General features: G+C 51.8%; 2 protein-coding genes across 2 annotated transcripts in view; both read left to right on the top strand.

The window, feature by feature from the left end:
• Positions 1 to 2,915, top strand: part of CA10 (carbonic anhydrase 10) — a 153,384-nt gene extending 150,469 nt beyond the window's left edge. The window contains exons 9-10 of the mRNA XM_054278701.1: positions 703 to 877; positions 1,744 to 2,915. Coding sequence (XP_054134676.1) covers positions 703 to 877; positions 1,744 to 1,766 — 198 coding nt within the window. The 3' untranslated portion in view covers positions 1,767 to 2,915. The remainder of the gene's footprint in view (positions 1 to 702; positions 878 to 1,743) is intronic.
• Positions 2,916 to 13,385: 10,470 nt separating this feature from the next.
• RNF222 (ring finger protein 222) lies at positions 13,386 to 14,555 on the top strand. Its single transcript, XM_054278993.1, has 2 exons — positions 13,386 to 13,652; positions 14,175 to 14,555. Exons 1-2 carry the CDS (start codon positions 13,386 to 13,388, stop codon positions 14,553 to 14,555), a joined length of 648 nt encoding a protein of 215 aa, XP_054134968.1.
• Positions 14,556 to 20,040: the final 5,485 nt, after the last annotated feature.

The raw sequence follows: 20,040 nt of genomic DNA, 5'->3' as shown, positions 1-20,040 counted from the left end.
CTCTCTGATTTTGGTTGACTTGGATCAATCAAGAGTTGCATAGTCACCATAACAGCCATTTCTGCCAACCAGCACTGGGTGCACAGGATGATTCACTATTTCCCTCTGTGCTGTGAAACCAGCAGAGGTTTCTGCTGTAGGAGCACTCACAGTCACAGCACAGACAGAATCATGACAGATCTGTCAGCAAAAAGAGGCTCTCACTTTTTAACATCATTAATTTCACGACTTCAGCAGCATCACTGTCAGTTTTCCTTCCCATCCAGCCTGCCCCTACCTGGTTCTTGAATTACACCAACCAAAACTGTGGCTTCTCAACTGAAAGCTGCACTGTTCAGGAAATTTGCTCTTGTCATTCATCAAATTCATTTGCTCTGTACCAGCTGCTGCCATCCAGCACTGTTTATTCCATTACTTTCTGGCTCACCCAAAGACACCTCAATACTGTTTTCATTCACTCCCCACAAAACTGGTTACTCTCATTTAAAATGGGGCTCAGAAACAGAGGAACACACAAGGAATGCTTTTAATTTAACTCTGACTACAAACTGGCAGAGTTAACTTAAATTCTGTTTCACTGAAATTCTGTTCCACTGAAATTCTCTTTTACTTCAAGTTATTAACAAATCTATTTAATAGTGTTGTATGTTGTTTACTTGCAGCAAAGACCAGCACTAAAACCCCCTTGTTTTGTCTTTACAGATGCATTCTTTGCGACTTCTAAGCCAGAATCAGCCATCACAGATATTTCTGAGCATGAGCGACAATTTCAGACCAGTCCAGCCTCTCAACAATCGATGTATCCGAACCAATATCAACTTTAGTTTACAGGGAAAAGATTGTCCAAACAATAGAGCACAGAAACTACAGTATAGAGGTACGTTCCACCTCCAGAATGACCCTTTCTATGCTTTCACTGAGCTCCTTTCTTTGAGAAATCCAAGGGCATAACAAGGCACACAAATAAAAACACATAAAACTTCAGATCTTGGGGAATAACTGTGTCAGTCAAATGCCACACATTTGAAATAGATGAGTAAATGCATGACAAAAAAAACCAGCCTGGGACATCAAATATGTTTTTTGGAAGTAAATAGGACAGGCCCTTGGTTTTCTAGCCTCATTTTAAAGTCTTCTCCCCTTACAAAGTGCATTTTGCTCTGGTTTACTCATCCACAAAGGGGGATGAGCTAGTCTTGATGACAACTGATCTCAAACAAAATTAGTAATTGATAAGACTTAATTTCACTTTCAAGGTGCACCACCATAACAAACACCTGAATTGCTAAGTAGATATAAAGCTAGAGATATAAACAATGAAGCAGCTCAGTCACCTGCAGCCAGAGTCCTACACTGCCACAGCTGTGGCTCACAACTGAGCTTTAATGTGTCTCGTGCATCTTTGAGCCCAGGCACGCAACTGTGTTGCCTGAAATAATAGTGTTAAAGTGCCCTCACAGCAACAATGTCATCATTATGAAGGAGAAGCACTAAAGGAAAAGAAAGGACATTTTCAGCAGCAAGGCAGATGACTGTGTTGCAATACTTCGAAGGAAGAGTCATTCTTCAGACTGAATTCTTTTCTAGAAAAAGGAGGAAACTGAACCTCCTGGCTTTTTTTAAGACATTTTGTCTAAGTGCCTAGTGTAGTGTTAAAGCAGTTAAATTTGATTCGCAGTGTTAAACCAGTTTCATATTTGGAGTTTATTGAAGCATAATTGTTTTTGTTTGTTTCTCTTGCAGTAAATGAATGGCTCCTCAAATGAGACAGAGCAGGCAAAATCCAAATCCTCAGTGGAATGCTTCTTCTGGGAATCGACATCATCTGCAATGCACCCAACCTCCCTCTCTGGCTCACATGCACTTTGTGCTGTGGGAAAAGAGCTGCCATGCTGGAAAACTCCTCAAAATTTATTCATGTGATTGGTGGCCATTTAAAAACAAAACAAAACAAGACAAAACAAAAGTATTACAGTAAATGCTATTACAATTTTCCTGAACTAATTTGGAGTCACAAAGAAAGACTTTTCAGACTTTGTACATATGAAATTCTTAATCTTCTCCCTCTCTCTCCCTCAACTGAAAAAAAAAGAAAAAAAAAAAGAAAAAAGGTGGATCAGTACAGCATCAAAGTGGAGTTGTGTTCTGTGTGCCAAGTAATCTTGGAAAGCTCTCATTATTTCACTGTCATTAATGGATATTGACAAGACAGAACAAGACTCCTGTAAAGAAATCATTTCTAGGTATGATCTTTCTGTTCATTTAATTTTAAAAGGGACAGACTTTGATAGATAAGTATTGTAAATATATCACTGCAGAATATAAAGGAAATTTAAATATTTCCCTCTGTCACATATCTGTAGTAGGATTTGGCAAAACCAGAATATATCCATTTTCTGTTTCTTGCTTTACAACAGATCATACGTTGTGTTGGTTACTATTAACAACTCAATAAATGTGTTTAACAAATTAATTTAGTTAAGTTGCTTTGATTTCTTTTTTCCTTTCTGAAATGACAAGCCTCTTCTACTTGTGGATGCATTATTTGTGGTTTTATTTTTTTCCTCTTTTTTTTTTGTTCTTTTTTTTAACTTAGTTTCTTTGTTTGCGGCCCATTCAAGTGAGTGAAGGACAATTGGGAATGCACTTAAAGGTGGTATAACTTAAACTCCACTGGGCTCAGAAGCAGAAAGCAGATGAAACATATCTCAGTTTAAAATTGTCATTTTCCTTGCTGAAGCCATTATCGGGACAAACATTCAATCCTGTAAATTTGTGGTGAAAGGGATATTTTTTCTTTACAGATAAAGCAGGAGCTGGCCTAGTAAAAGCAAATGCCTTTTTTCTTATTTATAATGGTCATTCACTGTGTTTGGTTACTGTCAAGAACTCAATAAATGTGTTTAACAAGTTCACACAGCACATGTTTGACCTTCTTGAATACTGAGGGATTTTTCAGGTTGGTATTTCTTTTTCAGTCTGGAGAGGCGTCAGGCCTCATGATCTCCCATCCCCAATGCTCACATTGTACCACATTTAAGTTCACAGAAAGCAAGATGAAGCCAAACAATGCTCTGGCACCAAGAAATTATTTGCACCAAATGGAAGAACAGGCACTACAAGAAGTGTGAGGGAACAGCCAGGGAGCTTTAATGTGACAAAAATTTATTTGCAGGTTTATGATAAATTTTCACAAATTAATGAGAAATTTACTTGTTTGGGACACTTAGGAGAAGAACAGGTCCTACACAAATGATATTATGGTTCCTTACATAAAGGATTCTTCAAAGTTACACTGACGAGCAAGAAGGGAACAAATATGAGATAACCTTCATGCTTCTCAGACAAACACACAAAAAAGAAACTTCTCCAAACTTTACTGCCTTAAAAATATTTTTTCTTTCAACAGAATTTACCTGTAGTAGATTTACAAAACAGAGCACAGAAATAACATTGTGTGCAAGCAACACCATAAATACTGTGAAATGACTAACAAGAGACACTCAGCAATGCAATCTGGTTATTTTTACAGTGCAGGATTTGTCACTGTGAATCAGGAGATGTTGTGAAAGGGCAGTAAAGTCTAGTGAGTGATTGTGGCAGGCTGGAGCCTGGCAAGGTAAGCAAAGCCCTTTGTGTCTCAGGGATGGGCATTTTATTATGATGGGTGGAAGAGAGAAAGAAAAAAAAAATCAGATGACACTGACTTCAAGATGTTTCTTTTAATGAACATTTTCATGTCAACAGTCATTACAATGCTAATGTCAACACTTTTTTGGAAGTAGTACCCATACAAGATTCATTAGGGATGTCATAAGCATCCCACAACATATGGTGTCTCAAATCCAATTACTTTTCTATTCAAACCATGACCTTGAATAGGTTTTTAAGCAAGAAAGAACAGCAAGAAAAAGCTCCTATTGCTTATTTGATGGCTCAGTGGCATAGTACTGAAATTCGGAATTATGCCGTTTTTCTGTCTGTTCTGCTTTCCAGTTTTGTATCCAGTCTAAAAAAAGTGATAGAAGCTTAGTTTAGAAAAACAAGTAGCGGCAACATCTACTTCCTGAGACTGTTTGCATGTGGAAAGCACTGTGTACACAGAAAAGGGCATTTTGAAATACTGCAAGCAGCATTTGGCTGGGTTTCAAGTATCTCTAATTCTGAGGGCTAACACTGCAGTTCTCTGTATCCTGCATGGCCTGGAGCTGACATCCGTCTTTCTGCTGTGATAACCTCCCAGCCTAGATGTACAACACCATCTCACCCACCATCAGCCTCTCACAGCAGCTGCTGCCTTGGGTTGTTACATCCCAGGTCAGTGAGGCAGATGCAGAAACTGGGATGCCTTGGGAGAATGTCGATTTAGGGCCACACATTGACTTTCGATAAAGGGCGACACAGTGAGACACTCTCCCACAGTTCCTTGCTTATTTATGTTAATGGTCCCAGTTACATCACCCCTGTTCTCCTCCCCAGCTCTAGAATGTTCCCTGTTCCCGCTTTCCCTACTGGTTCCCATTCCTTGCAACTCCTCCCCTGTATCCCTGTTGGCTGTTTCCCTCTGACCCCCCCTTTGCACCACCCCTAATCCCTCTACCCATTGGCCCTCACACCTGATGCTCCACCTCCCTCATTCCATATAAAACCCCTCGACCCTTCTTTGTTCGTGGTTCTTCTGTCCCTGAGCCCCTTCCGTGTGCCAGTTAATAAACTGCCACCGTAACATCATATGAAGAACCCCTTTTGCCTCTTCATTACGTCAGCCTGCATTTTTCACCTGGCGGCACGAGCGTCTGGTGTTTGTCCTGAAATCTGCCTTTCCCTGAGGGAGACGCTCTTGGGAAGGCAGTGACCTCGGCAGCTCCTGCCGTGTCGCTGCATTGGCTCGTCTCTGGACATCAGTCTTTCCAGCCCAATCCGTGGGGAAAAAAACCCTCTCAGAAATCTTAATGTTCCCAAGTGCTCCTCAGTGTTCCTAAGACAATGATTTAGGCCCTTCAGCTGGGTAGTTGAAGAAATAAAAATAAAATTTTTCATCTAAATTTTACCTTTTGAAAGCACCGGTTTTACACAGAGATTATTTGGCAACATTCTTGTTAGACAGAGTTTTTCTTCTGTGATCATCTTCCTCTACATGATTTTAAGAAAAGCCCCCAAGGATATTTTGTTTATGTGAAGATCTAAGAATGAAATCTATTCTATCTCAAGCATATTATGCCTCCAGAAAATAAGTTATTTATATTTTTAAATGATATCTTACTGGAACGTCTCTCCTTGCTATAATACTAGGGCTAGCACTGTGCTGCTACATAAATAATACTGGTTATAGAAAACTTACAATTACTTGCCATGTTTTTGCAAGTTCTTCCTAAATCAGATTGTATTGTTACAATATAAACACTCATGCCTTTAATGATACAATTAAATCTAGAGCAATTACTGCATATAGTTCCCATACTTCTTCACTGAGCTTTGCTGAAATATTCCAAATCATTCTTGCAGTTTAATGCATTTAAATATGTAATTATGTTTAGCACATTTATTATGCACAGTCACTAGAAATCAAATTCACTTTGAATATATTTTCTAATTGCTACTTAGAAGCACTTGCAGACAAAATAAGTGCTGAGGCTACATTAATGCACAGATCAATGGTCTTGGTTTGAAAAGACAGGTGTCTGCTAAGGAAAATGGAAATGATCCCCTGGGCATTGCACTGCCACATCCCTTCCCTTACAAACATCCATAGACCTGGAAAAGGACTCAGATGTCCTGCACTCCTCTACTAACACAAGGGAAACACATAAGTCAGGCAAGATCTTCACTCAAGTTCACTCATTGAACACTTGAAACTGGAGCCAAAGCCAGCAAAATACTTGTATTCATTTATAAAATATCACAAATAGGCAGATGATGAAAGAGCTTGCTGAGTTTAGGAATAAAACATAAAAAGCCTGTCAAACCAGGACTAGCCAGTGCTCCCAGTGACCAGGTTACAGGCAATGCCTCAAACCTGATGCCCCTTTCTCCCCTCAGATTTTCATGGGATATCTGTGGTCTCATTCATGTACAGGAAATCTGTAGGCCAGGCCTTTCTTTTAGGAGGGATCAAAGAGCAAAGACATGATAACCTAATCATCACCATTCATAGAGCACTGTGGACTCCCCAGCAAGAGGGTCCTGATTTGACCCCAGAGCCTCATGAATCCCAATGCCAAAACTGCAGAAAGTAGCAATGTTACATGCAGGGAGCTGAATCTTGATGAATCAGCATGGTATCCTCAGTCTGTATTGTCTGGACACAAGGAAGAATCTTCTCAGCTTTCTGACACTTTGTCATGCAAAGCAGATGAGCAGAAGCTTCAGTCCTAAAGGCAGAAACCAAAAACGAACAGAGGTCAGAGAGAAACACTTTTATTTCTCCACCTTTACTAAGTCAGCCAAAACGTATTTCAAGACACTTTAGTGGACAGAAAAACTCAAGCACCTGCAAACTTTGCAGAAGCTGTGTGAGGACTCAGAGACTTGGTGAAACAGAAGATTCCCACATCAACCACCACAATATGTCTATACTACAGAACACAAACAGCACTCTGCTGTTGAAAAAAAAAACTGAGCCAGACAAGAGTTGTATCCTCACATAAAGACCCCTGAGCCAGCATAGTTGAAGTTTATCTAGGCACTGCAAGCAGAATTACATTTACTCATTTCTTCAGTAGCAAATATTCTTCCCCCTGTGTATTCAAATGTGTTTCTTTATTCCATCAAACTAAAGCACCTTTCCAAAATCCTGCCCACTATTCTCCAGTACACGATGAACAAGTTTGTAAAAAGCTCATTATATTATGGCCTTGCACTTAAAGTACCTATGCAAGTTTAAATTGACTACAGAATTCTCTTAAATCTGTGAGAGTTTCTTACAACTACCTTTGTGCTCATTGTCCAAGAAATAGTGTTAATAAATACATCAGTTCTTCCCTCCCCTGCAGCTCAGAGCATTGTAACACTTATTTACATGTTTTTATACACACATACAAAGTGTCATATATGTGGCAGTCATTGATTGTTCTATAATGGTTAGGGGATTCATATATATCATAGCTCTGGCATACTGATGTTATCATCTTCATGTTTTCAGGGCCAGGAGGAGTTCCATTTTTTAGGTTGATACCATAATTTCTCTTGTTGTCAGTTCCAAGCATGTATTGACAAGACTGTCAAGAAGTCACCTTTCATGCATTTATTTTCTCTCTCTCAGTTAATTTAAAGATTTTCAAATTATAAGAAGGATAATTTAGCCTTTAAGGTATAAATAAATCCACTGGATACAATGCATTGAAATTTATTTCTTTTACAGTACAATTAGTCGTTCCTGTCCAACAAAGCATTATTTTTATATGGCCTATTGTCTTTTAACTAATATCCAGCTTTTCAGTCCAGGACCTAGAACTCAACTGATTATTTTATTAAATAAGTTTCTATGCAGTTCCATGACATAGAAAAATCATATTTATGCATTATAAATATTGTATCTTAGCACTAGTACTTTAGAACTCTCCATCATAGATGTCACTATAATGAAAAATACTATGGGTGAACTTCTACAAAAAGAGCAGTAAATAAACAGAAATTTAAATGATATTTCCTCTTTTGACTAAGAATGACTGCAAAACGTATCCAGAGTCCAAATATCAAATTTACCAGAGCTGTAAAACCCACATCAATAGGATATTCAGATAGAAGAAGGTGTTAGTGCAAGATAATCAAGAGTCCTCAAGAATAAAAGCAATATATCAGTAACAAATTAGATATTTAATTGAAACCAAACTTGTCAAGACACTAAAACACTCACAATTTGTTAATAATCCTGATATCTAATCATGCAAATTGTTTAGCAATATTAAAGGCCTGTAGGATAAGCCTTCACATGCAATCAAATCTTCCTGTTTCCCTTCCATTTATTTACAAAGGAATGGGTAGAGCTTTTCAGACATGAAGCAATTTCTATGAAATAACCTCTTCTCAGCTGCAGAATAAGCCCGCTAAAAGAAGTGCTTCTTGAAAATTAATCTTTATTTCCAGTCACCACAAAAAATGCCGACTCTAAAAAACATTTATCACCTCCTAGTGACTTCAACAGTTCCCATCTCTCTCTGTTAAAAAAAGCTGTAATTATTGTGGATCACTGTCTGAGATCAGACAGCTACAGAAGCTGAACTGGGTAGCACCACAGACCTTTTGGCCCTGGTGCAGTGAAAGCCAAAGGAGAGATAAACTCAGGGCAAGAACAGAAGTGAAGACATCATCAGTGTCACATCATCAGAAGTGACAGTCTGGTCACTTTGACCCTCTAAGGCTGTTTTGATGAAGGAAGATGCAACAAGGACTTTACTGGCAAAAGAAATAACAAAGTACGTTACTAGTGCAAGAAGAATAATCAGAAAATTGTGTTTCTAAAAGGGACCGGGACAAAGGGGTCAGAGTGGAAAATTTTGTATAAACATAGTGACCTATAAATACTGGTAAACTGTGTAATAAACTGGCTTTGCTTTGCTGGCATAAGCTGAGTCTGTGTCTGACAATCCTCACAGACCTTTTTTTACCATGTAACCACCAACCACTGTAGGCTTTTACACATATGTAAAGCAGATTGTACCACAGATGTCTGCATTTGTAATAAACAGCTGCTAATATTTAAGAAAAAAACCTCCTGACCATCATAACCCCATGGTGACAATCATTTGTTGCTTTTTGTGTTTAGAAGCAAGAGCAGTGGACATATCTTTGTGAGTTCCTTCAGGCTAAATGCATTCAGTTCAATGGGAATGATTCCATTCACACACTGACTCCTGCCCAGCACTGAAATATCATTTCTGGAACACTCCTAAAGGCCTGATTTTTCACCAGGATTTCATGCAAGTTTTACCTGAAAAAGCATGTCAGGTTGTGTTTATTACTGACCTAGACAGCTTAAGGTAGACATGCTGTAACAGGAACTAAAATGGCTGAAGCTGCCCCAAAATGCAGCAAGCACACATTTTGATGAGAAGATGCTGAACACATTACTGAAAACCAAAATTCTTTCCTCTAAACAACAGCAAAAAATCCATCCTAAAGGCCTGAATCTCATGCCAGCTAACACGTCCATGGGAGTATGGGGGCTGCACTGAGCCAAAGCAGCAGCGGCTGATCCCATGCAGGAAGGGAAGAGTATCCAGGCTGGGCAGTTTACTGGGATCAACATCTGCCTGAATCTCTTCTTTTTGGTTAAAAATCCCCCTGGACTAAGCCATCCTCAGTATGTCTAAACAGTAAGTTTAAAAGGTTCCTTTAAAGTTACAGGTGCTGATGCCTAAATCTCTCCTTCTTTGATGACATAATGCACATCTATGAGAAGGATTTCCATGTTCTCTGTGTAGAGCAAAAAACTGATGTTACCATTACAGCTCTCCCCTCCCCTCCCTTCTCTCTTCTCTTCTCTTCTCTTCTCTTCTCTTCTCTTCTCTTCTCTTCTCTTCTCTTCTCTTCTCTTCTCTTCTCTTCTCTTCTCTTCTCTTCTCTTCTCTTCCCTTCCCTTCCCTTCCCTTCCCTCCTCTCCTCTCCTCTCCTCTCCTCTCCTCTCCTCTCCTCTCCTCTCCTCTCCTCTCCTCTCCTCTCCTCTCCTCTCCTCTCCTCTCCTCTCCTCTCCCTCTCCCTCTCCCTCTCCCTCTCCCTCTTCTTTGTCTTCTCTCCTTTAAGCCACCCTGTTCTCCCGGTGCCTCCTCTCCCGGCAGCGGGCAGGGATGCCAGCAGTGCCACCACAGCCACCTTTCCCAGCGGGTTGGTGACAAAGGCAGGGCTTTGGGGCTGTTTTTCCCAGGGGTGCCCGCCTGGTTCAGCGCGGTTTGGGGGGTGTTTGCGGCGGGGCTGTTCCCACGCGGTCGCACACAGGAGCAGTCACTCGGCATCAGCGGCAGCACAACGCGGCTCCTGCTGCCCCCCGACGGACAGACACACGGACTGCAGCAGAACGGGTGGGGAATGGGCGGGGGGGGATTAAATCTGATACCCTCCCCATGGTCCGTGGGGGAAAACATCACCTTTGGGGAGGGGAAACAACACCTTTGGAGAGGGAACACAACACCTTTGGGGAGAGGAAACACCTTTAGTGAGAGAACACAACAACTTTGGTGGGCAGTAGCTGGAGAAGGAGCCCCTGGAGCTGCCCTCCCAGGCATGGCAGAGGGGCTGGGTGGCTCTGCACGGACAGGATGGGACAAATCCCCCCCCATTTGGTGTCAGAATAAGGCTCGGGGTCATTCCCAGGGGGTTTGGTGGCAGCAGCAGCAGCAGCAGGGAGGCAGGGCCAGGTCCCTCTGCAGCCTCTGACAGGGGAGCAGAGACCAGAGCAGCGTTTGGGGTCACAGGGCTGGGGTCACACATTTGGGGTCACAGGATTGGGGTCACAGGGTTTGGGATCACAGATTTAGGGTCCCAGGTTTGGGGTCACAGGGTTTGGGGTCAGAGGTTTGGGGCACAGGGATTGGGGTCACGGGTTTGAGGTCACAGTGTTTGAGGTCACAGATTTGGGGTCACAGGGTTTGGGGTCACAGGGTTTGGGATTACAGGCTTGGGATCGCAGGGTTTGAGGTCACAGATTTGGGGTCACAGGTTTGGGGTCACATCCATCTGCTCCGTATGTGGGACAAGAATCCACCCCATGGCATGGCAGGGGCAGAGCAGATCCCTGATCCCGGGGGGAAGGGGCAGCTCCCCGGCTGGTGGGGACTGTCTCCCCTCACCCTGGCAGCCCGGCCTGCTCTCGGTGCTGCCGGCCCTCCGTGTGCTCCTGGTGCCAAAGCACATCCGAGAGCACCATCTCCTGGGCACCGCGGGAACCATCGAGGAGAACCTCCACGAGGAGCTGGCCTTGGGCATTTTGGGCTGCCCTGGCTGAAGAGGTCTCCTCATGGTGGGATCCATCCTGAGGAGCAGAATGGACACCCCAGAAGGAAAAAACGCTGATTTTCCCACTCTAATTCAAGCAAAGCAAGCGTGGGGGAGGATGGACAAGCTTGTGGGGGATGAGGGCAGGGTGAGGGATGGGCAAAGGAGGATGAGGAGGAGGATGAGGGATGGGCAGAGGGGGATGAGGGCAGGGTGAGGGATGGGATAAGGGCAGGGTGAGGGATGGGCAGAGGGGTGAGTGCCCAGCCCCGGTGCAGGACCCGCTGCAGGATGTGCAGCTCACCCCGCGCTGCAGCCCCAGAGGCTCCCGACACCCCTTCAGTGCCGGATTCCTTGGGCTGACCGACCCCGCAGCATCACATGGGGATGGCAGGACCGTGCCTCCTGTCCTGTCCCTGTCCCTGTCCCTGTCCCTGACCCCGCAGCATCACACGGGGATGGCAGGACCGTGCCTCCTGTCTCTGTCCCGTCCCTGTCCCAGTCGCTGTCCCTGCCCCCGCGCCTGACGCCAGCTCCTCGCCCACTCCCGTGCCAAGCGGGCCAGCGGAGCCCTTTAAAGGCAAACGGGTTCCTCCGCATTCACTCCGCGGGAGCAGTCCCTGCCCGTCCCTGCTTGTCCCTCCCTGTCCCAGCTCGTCCCTCCCTGTCCCAGCTCGTCCCTGCCCGTCCCTGCCCTGTCCCGCTCCAGCCTTTGCTTCAGCAACGCGCCCTCCTCAGCCGCAGCCGGCACCCGCTGTCTCAGGGGTGTCCCCGCGGTGTCCCGGAGCTGTCCCGGGCCAGCCCCGTGCCTGGGCAGAGCCGTGCATGGAGGGGCCGCTGCCCTGGGGCCCCACAGCAGGTAAGGGGGGATTTTGGGGCACGGGGTGAGGGAGGGGAGCAGCCATCCAGGGAGCAGGAGCCTGGGTCTGTTCTGTGCCAGGAGGGGGGTCCTGGTGTCCCTGTGGCCGTGGGTGATGGCCCTACAGGAGAGGGCAGCCCATCTAAGGATGGCAGAACCCTAGATCGGCTGGGAGGGTGTCCATGGCACAGCCGGGTGTGTGAAAAGGGGAGCAGGCTGGGCAGGGGCTGGAAATGCTGCCAGGTCTGGAAAAACCTGCAGCTTGAGGAAGGTCAGGCTCCTGAGCTGGTCTGAGGGCTGAGCTGAGCGTGTCCCCTCTCCCTTCTCCTCTCTGCCCTCTCCCTTTGTGCCCGGGGAGAGGCAGGGCAGAGCTTCAGCCCCATGGGAGCGCCCCACACTGCTCTGGGGCTGGGCTGGGCTGGGCTGGCTCTGCCTTCCCTCCTCTCTGACTAACCCTGGCATGGGCTGGCTGCACCCAGCTCCAGCCTGAGCGTGCCCACAGCCTGGGGATGCCATGGCCTGGGCACCATGGCCTGGTCACCACCATGGCCTGGGGATGCCATGGCCAGGCCTCCAGCACAGCCTGGAGATGTCATGGCCTGGCCACCATGGCCTGGGGATGCCATGGCCTGGTCTCCAGCACGGCCTAGCCACCACCATGGCCACCACGGCCTGGCCACCAGCCTGGACCATTCCCCAGCAGCCTGGAAGGAGCCCAGTGTGAGTGTCTGCTGCCTGCCCTGGCCATGTCACCTCCCTGGCTGTGTCACCTCCCTGCTCCACCAGCCTGGCTGCTCCAGGCTCCCCCAGGCCCCTCAGAGGTCTCTGGGATGGGAACAGCCCCCTGTCCCTGGCAGGTTCCAGCCTGGGATGGGAATGCCCAGCAGCTGAGCACAGAGGCACTGGTGACACAGTGTGAGCCTGGGATGGTGTAGTTTGTGTCTGGGATGGCACAGTTTGTGTCTGGGATGGCACAGTCTGAACCAGGAATGCCATAGTCTGTGCCTGGAATTTCTCTACCAGGCATTCAGCAGTCAGGGCTCTGTGCAGGGGCTCAGCCCCTTGCCCTGGGCTTTGCCAGCCAGGGAGTTTTGCCCTGCAGGGCTTCGGGGCTGAGACCCTCCATCCATCCCTGCCCAGGGGCTGAACCGTGCTGAGAGTGGCCAGGCCATGGTGGGCACCCACCCATCCCACCCTAGAGTGGCCAGGCCATGGCGGGCACCCACCCATCCCACCCTAGAGTGGCCAGGCCATGGCGGGCACCCACCCATCCAACCCTAGAGTGGCCAGGCCATGGTGGGCACCCATTCATCCCACCCTGAGAGTGGCCAGGCCATGGCGGGCACCCACCCATCCCGCCCTGAGAGTGGCCAGGCCATGGAGGGCACCCATCCCACCCCCTGAGGAATTGCCAAGGGGTGAGGACAGGAGAATGGCTTCAGACTGACCCAGGGCAGGGCTGGATGGGATATTGGGAATTGGGAATTGTTCCCTGGGAGGGTGGGCAGTGCCTGGAGAGCTGAAGGGATGGACAGAATGATCGCTGCCACACAAGCGTGATTAACCCCTTGTGCCCCTCCTCGCCAGCACAGCAGCGATGTCCGAGGCTCCCCCCAGCAAGGAGGCTGCCCCGGCCGAGTGCCCCGTGTGCTACGAGCGGTTCCAGCCCCTGGAGGCCACGCAGCGCCGGCTCAGCTGCGGCCACACCTTCTGCCACGACTGCCTGGTGAAGTGCCTGCTGTCGGCCAAGCTGGGCGGGCACGTCCAGAGCAGCATCGTGTGCCCTGTGTGCCGCTTTGTCACCTTCCTCAGCAGGAAGAAGGTTCTGTGGCTGCCCAGGGCCACCGACCCCCGCGTGCTGCAGGTGCCCCTGGCACAGCTGGCCAGGAGCGAGGCCACCAACACCCTGGAGGTGCCCCTGGCCCAGCTGGCCAGGAGCGAGGCCACCAACACCCTGGAGGTGCCACTGTCCCCTTCTTCCCTGGCACACTTGTCTAAAAGTGAGCCCAGCCATACCCTGGAGGTATCCCTGTCCCCATCCTCCCTGTCCCAGCTGTCCAAGAACGAGTCCCCCAACACACTGGAGGTGCCACTGTCCCCTTCTTCCCTGGCACACCTGTCTAAAAGTGAGCCCAGCCATACCCTGGAGGTATCCCTGTCCCCATCCTCCCTGTCCCAGCTGTCCAAGAACGAGTCCCCCAACACACTGGAGGTGTCCCTGTCCCCATCTTCCCTGTCCCAGCGGGCCAGGACTGAGCCTCCCAACACGCTGGAGGTGCCACTGTCCCCATCCTTCCTGTCCCAGCTGGCCAAGAGTGAGCCCCCCAACACTCTGGTGGTGCCCCTGGCACAGCTGGCCAAGAGCGAGGCCACCAACACCCTGGAGGTGTCCCTGTCCCCATGGTCCCTGTCCCAGCTGGCCAGGAGCGAGCCCCCCAACACGCTGGTGGTCCCCAGTCACTTCGTGCTGCCGGAGCAGAGCGTGGGGTGGGTTCCCCCCGGGGCAGGGCTGGCACGGGAGGCTCACATCTTTGTCATCAGCGAGCACGGCATGCCGCTGCTGGCCGCCCAGCGCTGCGGATCGGGGCTGCCCGGGAGCACCGGGGGGGACACGGCCAGCACAGGGTCGGTGTCGCTGTCATCCAGCCCCGCGCTGGGGCTGCAGTGCTGCCAGTCCCCCATGGCCCTGGCCGTGATGCTGGTGCTGACCGTGGCCATGCTGGCCGCCGTGCTGCCCTGGCTGCTGCTGGTCAGGAGGGACTTGTAGCACGGCTGGGACACAGGGGAGGAGTCGCTGGGGCGGGGACACAGCCGGGATGGAGCCTGAGAGCTCCGGGAGGAAGCCTGGGATGGATGCCCTCTCTGAGAGCTCCGGGACGAAGCCTGGGATGGATTCCCTCTCTGAGAGCTCCAGGAGAAAGCCTGGGATGGATTCCCTCTCTGAGAGCTCCAGGAGAAAGCCTGGGATGGATTCCCTCTCTGAGAGCTCCAGGAGAAAGCCTGGGATGGATTCCCTCTCTGAGAGCTCCTGGAGAAAGCCTGGGATGGATTCCCTCTCTGAGAGCTCCTGGAGAAAGCCTGGGATGGATTCCCTCTCTGAGAGCTCCTGGAGAAAGCCTGGGATGGATTCCCTCTCTGAGAGCTCCTGGAGAAAGCCCAGAAGCATCTCTGGGTGCAGCTCCTCTCTCACCTGCCCAAGGACTGAACGGACTCTCAGACCTTCCTGCACACCTCCAGCTGCTCCCAGTGTCACTGCTGGAACTTTCTGTCCCTTCTGGTTAAGATATGGCAGCCAAAGCCTGCTGTGGCTCCTGCAGGGTGTCTGTCTGTGCAGAGGAGCCTCCTGCACCCCATGGCAGCACCTGCAGGGTGAGGGACTGTGCTGCTCCTGCCCAGCTCAGGAGCACAGCCACAGGCTCTGGGGCCAGGGCTGCCAGGCTGTGGGGCTCTTGGGGTCCCCAGGCTCCAGGGACATCAGGAACATTGTGATGGAGCCAGCCTGGAGCAGGAACTCACAGCTTCCACCCGGGATGGAGGAACCAGAGCCTGCAGCTGCTGGCACGAGGGCAGGGAAACCAGAGGATGGAGAGAGCAATGCTGGCCCTGCTGAGCTCCCCTTCCCCCCTGCCAGCCTCCCTGCAGGGCCGTGGGGTGAGAGGGGAGCACTTGTCCCCAGCCCAGTCTGCACCTTCATCACCTTTGTCCTCCTGACCCAGTCCCTGGCCCCGTGGGTGCTGCTCTCACTCTGTCACCTGGGAATGTGTCACTTCATGGGCACCCCACGCGAGCAGGACATCCCTGCCTGTCACCCCAATGTGAGCAGGATTCCTTCACTATCCCCCAAACAGGAGCAGGGTGTCCCCCACCATCACCCCAAAGTGAGCAGGATGTCCCTGCCTGTCCCCCACAGGAGGTGGCAGTGGGGCACAGGGCTGGCCCAGAGTTTCCATGCTCCTGAGGGAGTGACAAACACAGCCAGCAGTGCCAGCAGTGCCACCAGGGTGGCTTTAGGACCAGACAGGACTTTCAGGGTAACAAATGAAGACAATGTGGGGCTGGGGAGGGGGAGCAATGTAGAGCAGGGGAGCTGATGGTGTCCCCTGCCATCCATGGGGACACTGCCCTGCTGGCCTGCTGCTCCCAGTGAGGTTCCTGCACTGCCCCAGCCCTGTCCCAGTGTCCCCACCCAGTTCCATGGGGATGAACTGGGGTTCCATGACCCTGACCCTGTGTGAGAAGCGCCTGAGACACCGCACTGGAATGGAAACGCTGTTTCATAAGCAATGGTGACCTGGTGCTGACGTGTGCCTGCCTCATTATTGAACACAAACCCTGTCATTAATTGTGTCTGGGCAATCAGGGCAGGGTGCCAGGGCAGCAGCCCCGTGTGGGAGGTGGCACAGGGCAGCTGCAGCCCTGGAGATGTTTGGGGGGGCAGTGGGGATGGGGAGAGCTGCACTGGGGCACTGGGAGGGGCTGGGGGTGCCTGGGGCTGTGCCAGGGCCAGGCACGGGCACAGGGCACACCCAGGGAGGACAGCAGGGTGTTTTCCTCCCACAGGGTGGCACTGCTTGGCCAGGGATGGTGGGCAGGGCTGGCAGGGGCAGCCCAGAGCCCCCAGCTCCTGCCCTGGGTGGGTGAGGGACAGGAGCTGGGGACATTCTGGGAATGGCTATGCCAGGCATGCAGGGATGGCACCTCCTGGCAGCTCCTGAGCTGCACAGTGCTGCTTTGTGCCCAGGGCCACTGTCCCTGTGTCCTCGATGTCCCTGGGTCCTCACTGTCCCCAGCCCAGGCCTTATGTCCCAGTGCTCCCCAGGGATGTTCCTGCTGTTTGAGGCTGGAATCCTCGTGGATGAGGGAAAGCTGCTCCCAGACCCTCCTGTGCAGCTGGAAAAGCTGCCCTGCAGTGCTGCTGGGGCAGAGCCAGGCCCTTGGGACCCAGGGACCCTGAACACCATCCAGTGCCACCCCTGGGACACCTCCCATGTCCCAGGTGCTCCCAGCCCCAGTGTCCAGCCTGGCCTTGGGCACTGCCAGGGATGCAGGGGCAGCCCCAGCTGCTTTGGGCACCCTGTGCCAGGGCTGCCCACCCTGCCAGGGAAGGGTTTCATCCTCACATCTGCCTGATCCCTGCTCCTGTGCAGCCCAGGCTCCCCGCACAGCTCTGCTGGGCATGGCACCTGGAGCTGCCAGAGCTTCCTGGCCACATCCTGAACACATCCTGGCTGCCCTGGGTGCCCTGGCTGCCCCACCGTGTCCCTGTGCCACTGCTGCTGCACCCCAAATGTCCCCTGAGCTCCCAGCCCTCCCTGGGGCTCCCAGCAGAGTCCCCTTGGTGCTGAGCTGGCCCAGCCCTGCTCCCTGCATGTGCCACCCCTGTCTCACAGGTGACACTGTCCCTGCCCAGGGTCCAGGCCTGGTCACAGCAGCAGCCAGGGGTCACACAAGGCCACGAGCAGGGACCCGCAGAGCCCATTAGGGCAATCATTGCCTGTCAATTATCATCGATTATTGCCTAATGGGGGTGTGGGGAGGGAGCCAGGGCTGTGCTGCAGCTGGGGGAGGCCGGGGCTGTGCACACAGGGCTGTGCACACAGACCTCAGCTAATGGCACTGCCTGCAGGGCCTGGGACACTCCCTGCAGGCGGAGAGCACAGCCTGCTGCTCCCTGGGCTGGGGCTGGCACATCCACGGGTGTCCCCTGCCACCTCCTGGCCCTGCTCTGCCCACAGCTGGGCTCTGTGCAGCCCCAGCTGTGCCAGCTGTGCCCTGCTCCTCCCAGGCCGGTCTCAGCTGGGCTGTGGCTGCTCCATCACCCTCCTGGTAAGTGCCAGCGTGTGCCATTGCCCTGCCCTCCCCCAGACCAGCCCTGCAGGATGGCAGCAGGCTCCCAGCTCCAGCAAAGGCTGTGTCATGCTTCATTAGCAGCAGGAGGTGGCATTTGGATGGCACAGGATGGCAGGAGTGGGAATTGAGCAGCCCAGGAGTGCTGGCTGGGCAGGCAGGGCTGCAGCTCCATTAGGGAATGGCCCCAGAGAGCCCCAGATCCATCAGCCAGGCCTGGGCATCAATTATTGAACAGCAACTCCTGCTCTGAGCTCCTGTGAACTCCTCTGAGCTCTGCTCTGCAGAGCCAGCTGGGGCTGGGATGGGATGGGATGGGATGGGATGGGATGGGATGGGGATGGGGATGGGGCTGTGCTGGGCATCCCAAAATGAGGGATCATAGGGACAGGGGTGTGGCTGGAGCTGTCCCCTGGTGAGGGGCTGATTTCTGTCCCTGTGGCTGTTGGCAGGGGACAAAGCTGAGGTGCACCCCTCGGCCAGGGCTGGAAGGGTTAAATCCCAGCTCGGAGCCCATCCCTGCGGCTGGGCTGGGCTGGAACCAGCCGGGGCCGGGGCTGGGACCGGGCACCCCCTGCTCGGGGTGGGGGATACACAGGAGGGGCTGGGAGAACCTGTTCCTCCAGGATGTGCAGATCCTGCTGTCCCCCAGCCCATGGACAGCTGAGGGGGCAGCAGGAGGAGTTTGGGGTCCCCTGCCAGGTCATGGGGATCCCTCTGCACCCCCCAGGAACCTCCCTGCTTTGGGGGCAGCCCGGTTTGCCCACGTTAGGAAAATCAATGCACAAACATCAGAGGTTTATGTGCCAAAAGGAGACAGAGGGGTCCTTTCGGCTTTATTCCAATAAAGGGAGAGGCCATGGGGCATTGCTGTGCTGAGCCACCCCTGGGGTGGCACTGAGGCTCTGAATCCTCTCCTGGCCGGGCAGCTCTGCTCAGCTCTCAGCACTGAGGTCTCTGAGTGCTCCCTTAGAGGGTGCCTGGGCCTTGGCTGAGCACACCTGGCCCCTCCAGAGCCGCATTTTGCCCAGGGAATCCTCTGTCCTCTGGTTGTGCTGTCTGGCTCTCCCATCCCTGCCCAGAGCAGGTCCCAGCCTGGCACTGGGCTGCACTGGGGGCATTGGGCTGCACTGGGCAGTGTGGGCAGCTGGGAGCCCTGCTGGGCCATCCCAGTCCTGCAGGAAGGGTGGCAGAGCTGTCAGCCAGTCCCTGTGGCTCTGGGACCCTGCTCAGGACAGGGGGAAGAGGCTCTGCTGCCACAGGCTGGGCCAGCAGCGGGCAGGGGGTGAGAGCAGGCTGATGGGAGAGGAGGAAAAAGGGGTGTCCCTCCTTTAGGGGGTGTCCAGTGTCCATCTTCCAGGGGCTCTCCATCCTTCAGAGGGTGTCCATCCTTTAGGGGCTCTCCATCCTTCAGACAATGTCTATCCTTCAGACAATGTCCATCCTCCAGGACCTGTCCATCCTTCAGAAAATGTCCATCCCTCAGAGGGAGTCCATCCTCCAGGGGGTGTCTATCCCTCAGGGGGTGTCCATACCTCAGACAATGTCCAATGTCCATCCTTCAGACAATGTCCATCCTTCAGGGGCTGTCCATCCTTCAGACAATGTCCAATGTCCATCCTTCAGACAATGTCCATCCTCCAGGGTCTGTCCATCCCTCAGGGTCTGTCCGTCCCTCAGGGGCTGTCCTGAGTGGCTGTGCCAGTGTCCCCAGCCCAGCAGAGTGACACAGCTCCCTCCGTGCTGGCTGTGCAAGGGCAGCAGGGCAGAGTCCTTGTGTGGACCTGCTCCTCTTCCTCTGCTCCCTCCTGGCATCCTCTGCTGTCCTTTCCTCTCTCCCTATAAACAGAGTGAGAGGAGATGTGAATGCTTTAAAAAACCCTGACAAGAACTAAGAAATTGCAGTTCTCCTCAATAAAGAGGTGTGGAATCAAACCTCAGGGACTCAGGGCTCCCTGTCCCAGCAGACAGAGCCCCAGCAGGATCTGGGGTGCCCAGGGGATGCCAAAGGGATACTCAGGATCAGCCCAGCTCTATATTCAAGTGAGGCTGATGACATTTGGACCAACAGGAGGATTTTCCCTCCCTTGAAGTTCCAGACTCATGAGTAAACCCTGGCACTGTTGATGCTACCCTGGTCCCTGTCCTGGTGCCCAGTGAGGGATCCATGGCAGAGGGTGAAGGAGCCCAGAGAGCTGAGGGCAGGTCCAGGACACAGGAGGAGACTCCTGGAGCCCCCCTCAGCATTTTGGGGCTGCAGCATCAGCACAGGAAGCGCTGCAGGCTTTGGGTGTGCCTGGGGGGCACAGAGTGGTCAGGAGCAGAGGGAGCTGCTGGTTCCCAGTGCCCACCTGGGCCCTGTGCCATGGCCACGGGGCTGTGCCAGGCCCAACGATCTGGAACAG

Source organism: Melozone crissalis, unplaced genomic scaffold, assembly GCF_028551555.1.
Source record: "Melozone crissalis strain CALT ecotype California unplaced genomic scaffold, PUWL_Pcris_2 ptg000026l_1, whole genome shotgun sequence".
Taxonomy (NCBI): domain Eukaryota; kingdom Metazoa; phylum Chordata; class Aves; order Passeriformes; family Passerellidae; genus Melozone; species Melozone crissalis.
Note: the sequence above shows the minus strand (reverse complement) of the source record. Positions and strands in the feature narration are given on the sequence as shown.

What these genes read in the sequence shown, in the direction of transcription:
- RNF222 (XM_054278993.1), top strand. Translation starts at nt 13,386, where the DNA reads ATGTCCGAGGCTCCCCCCAGCAAGGAGGCTGCCCCGGCCGAGTGCCCC. An exon ending in CCGACCCCCGCGTGCTGCAG is followed by an intron (nt 13,653 to 14,174) that starts GTGCCCCTGGCA and finishes AACACCCTGGAG; the next exon opens with GTGTCCCTGTCCCCATGGTC.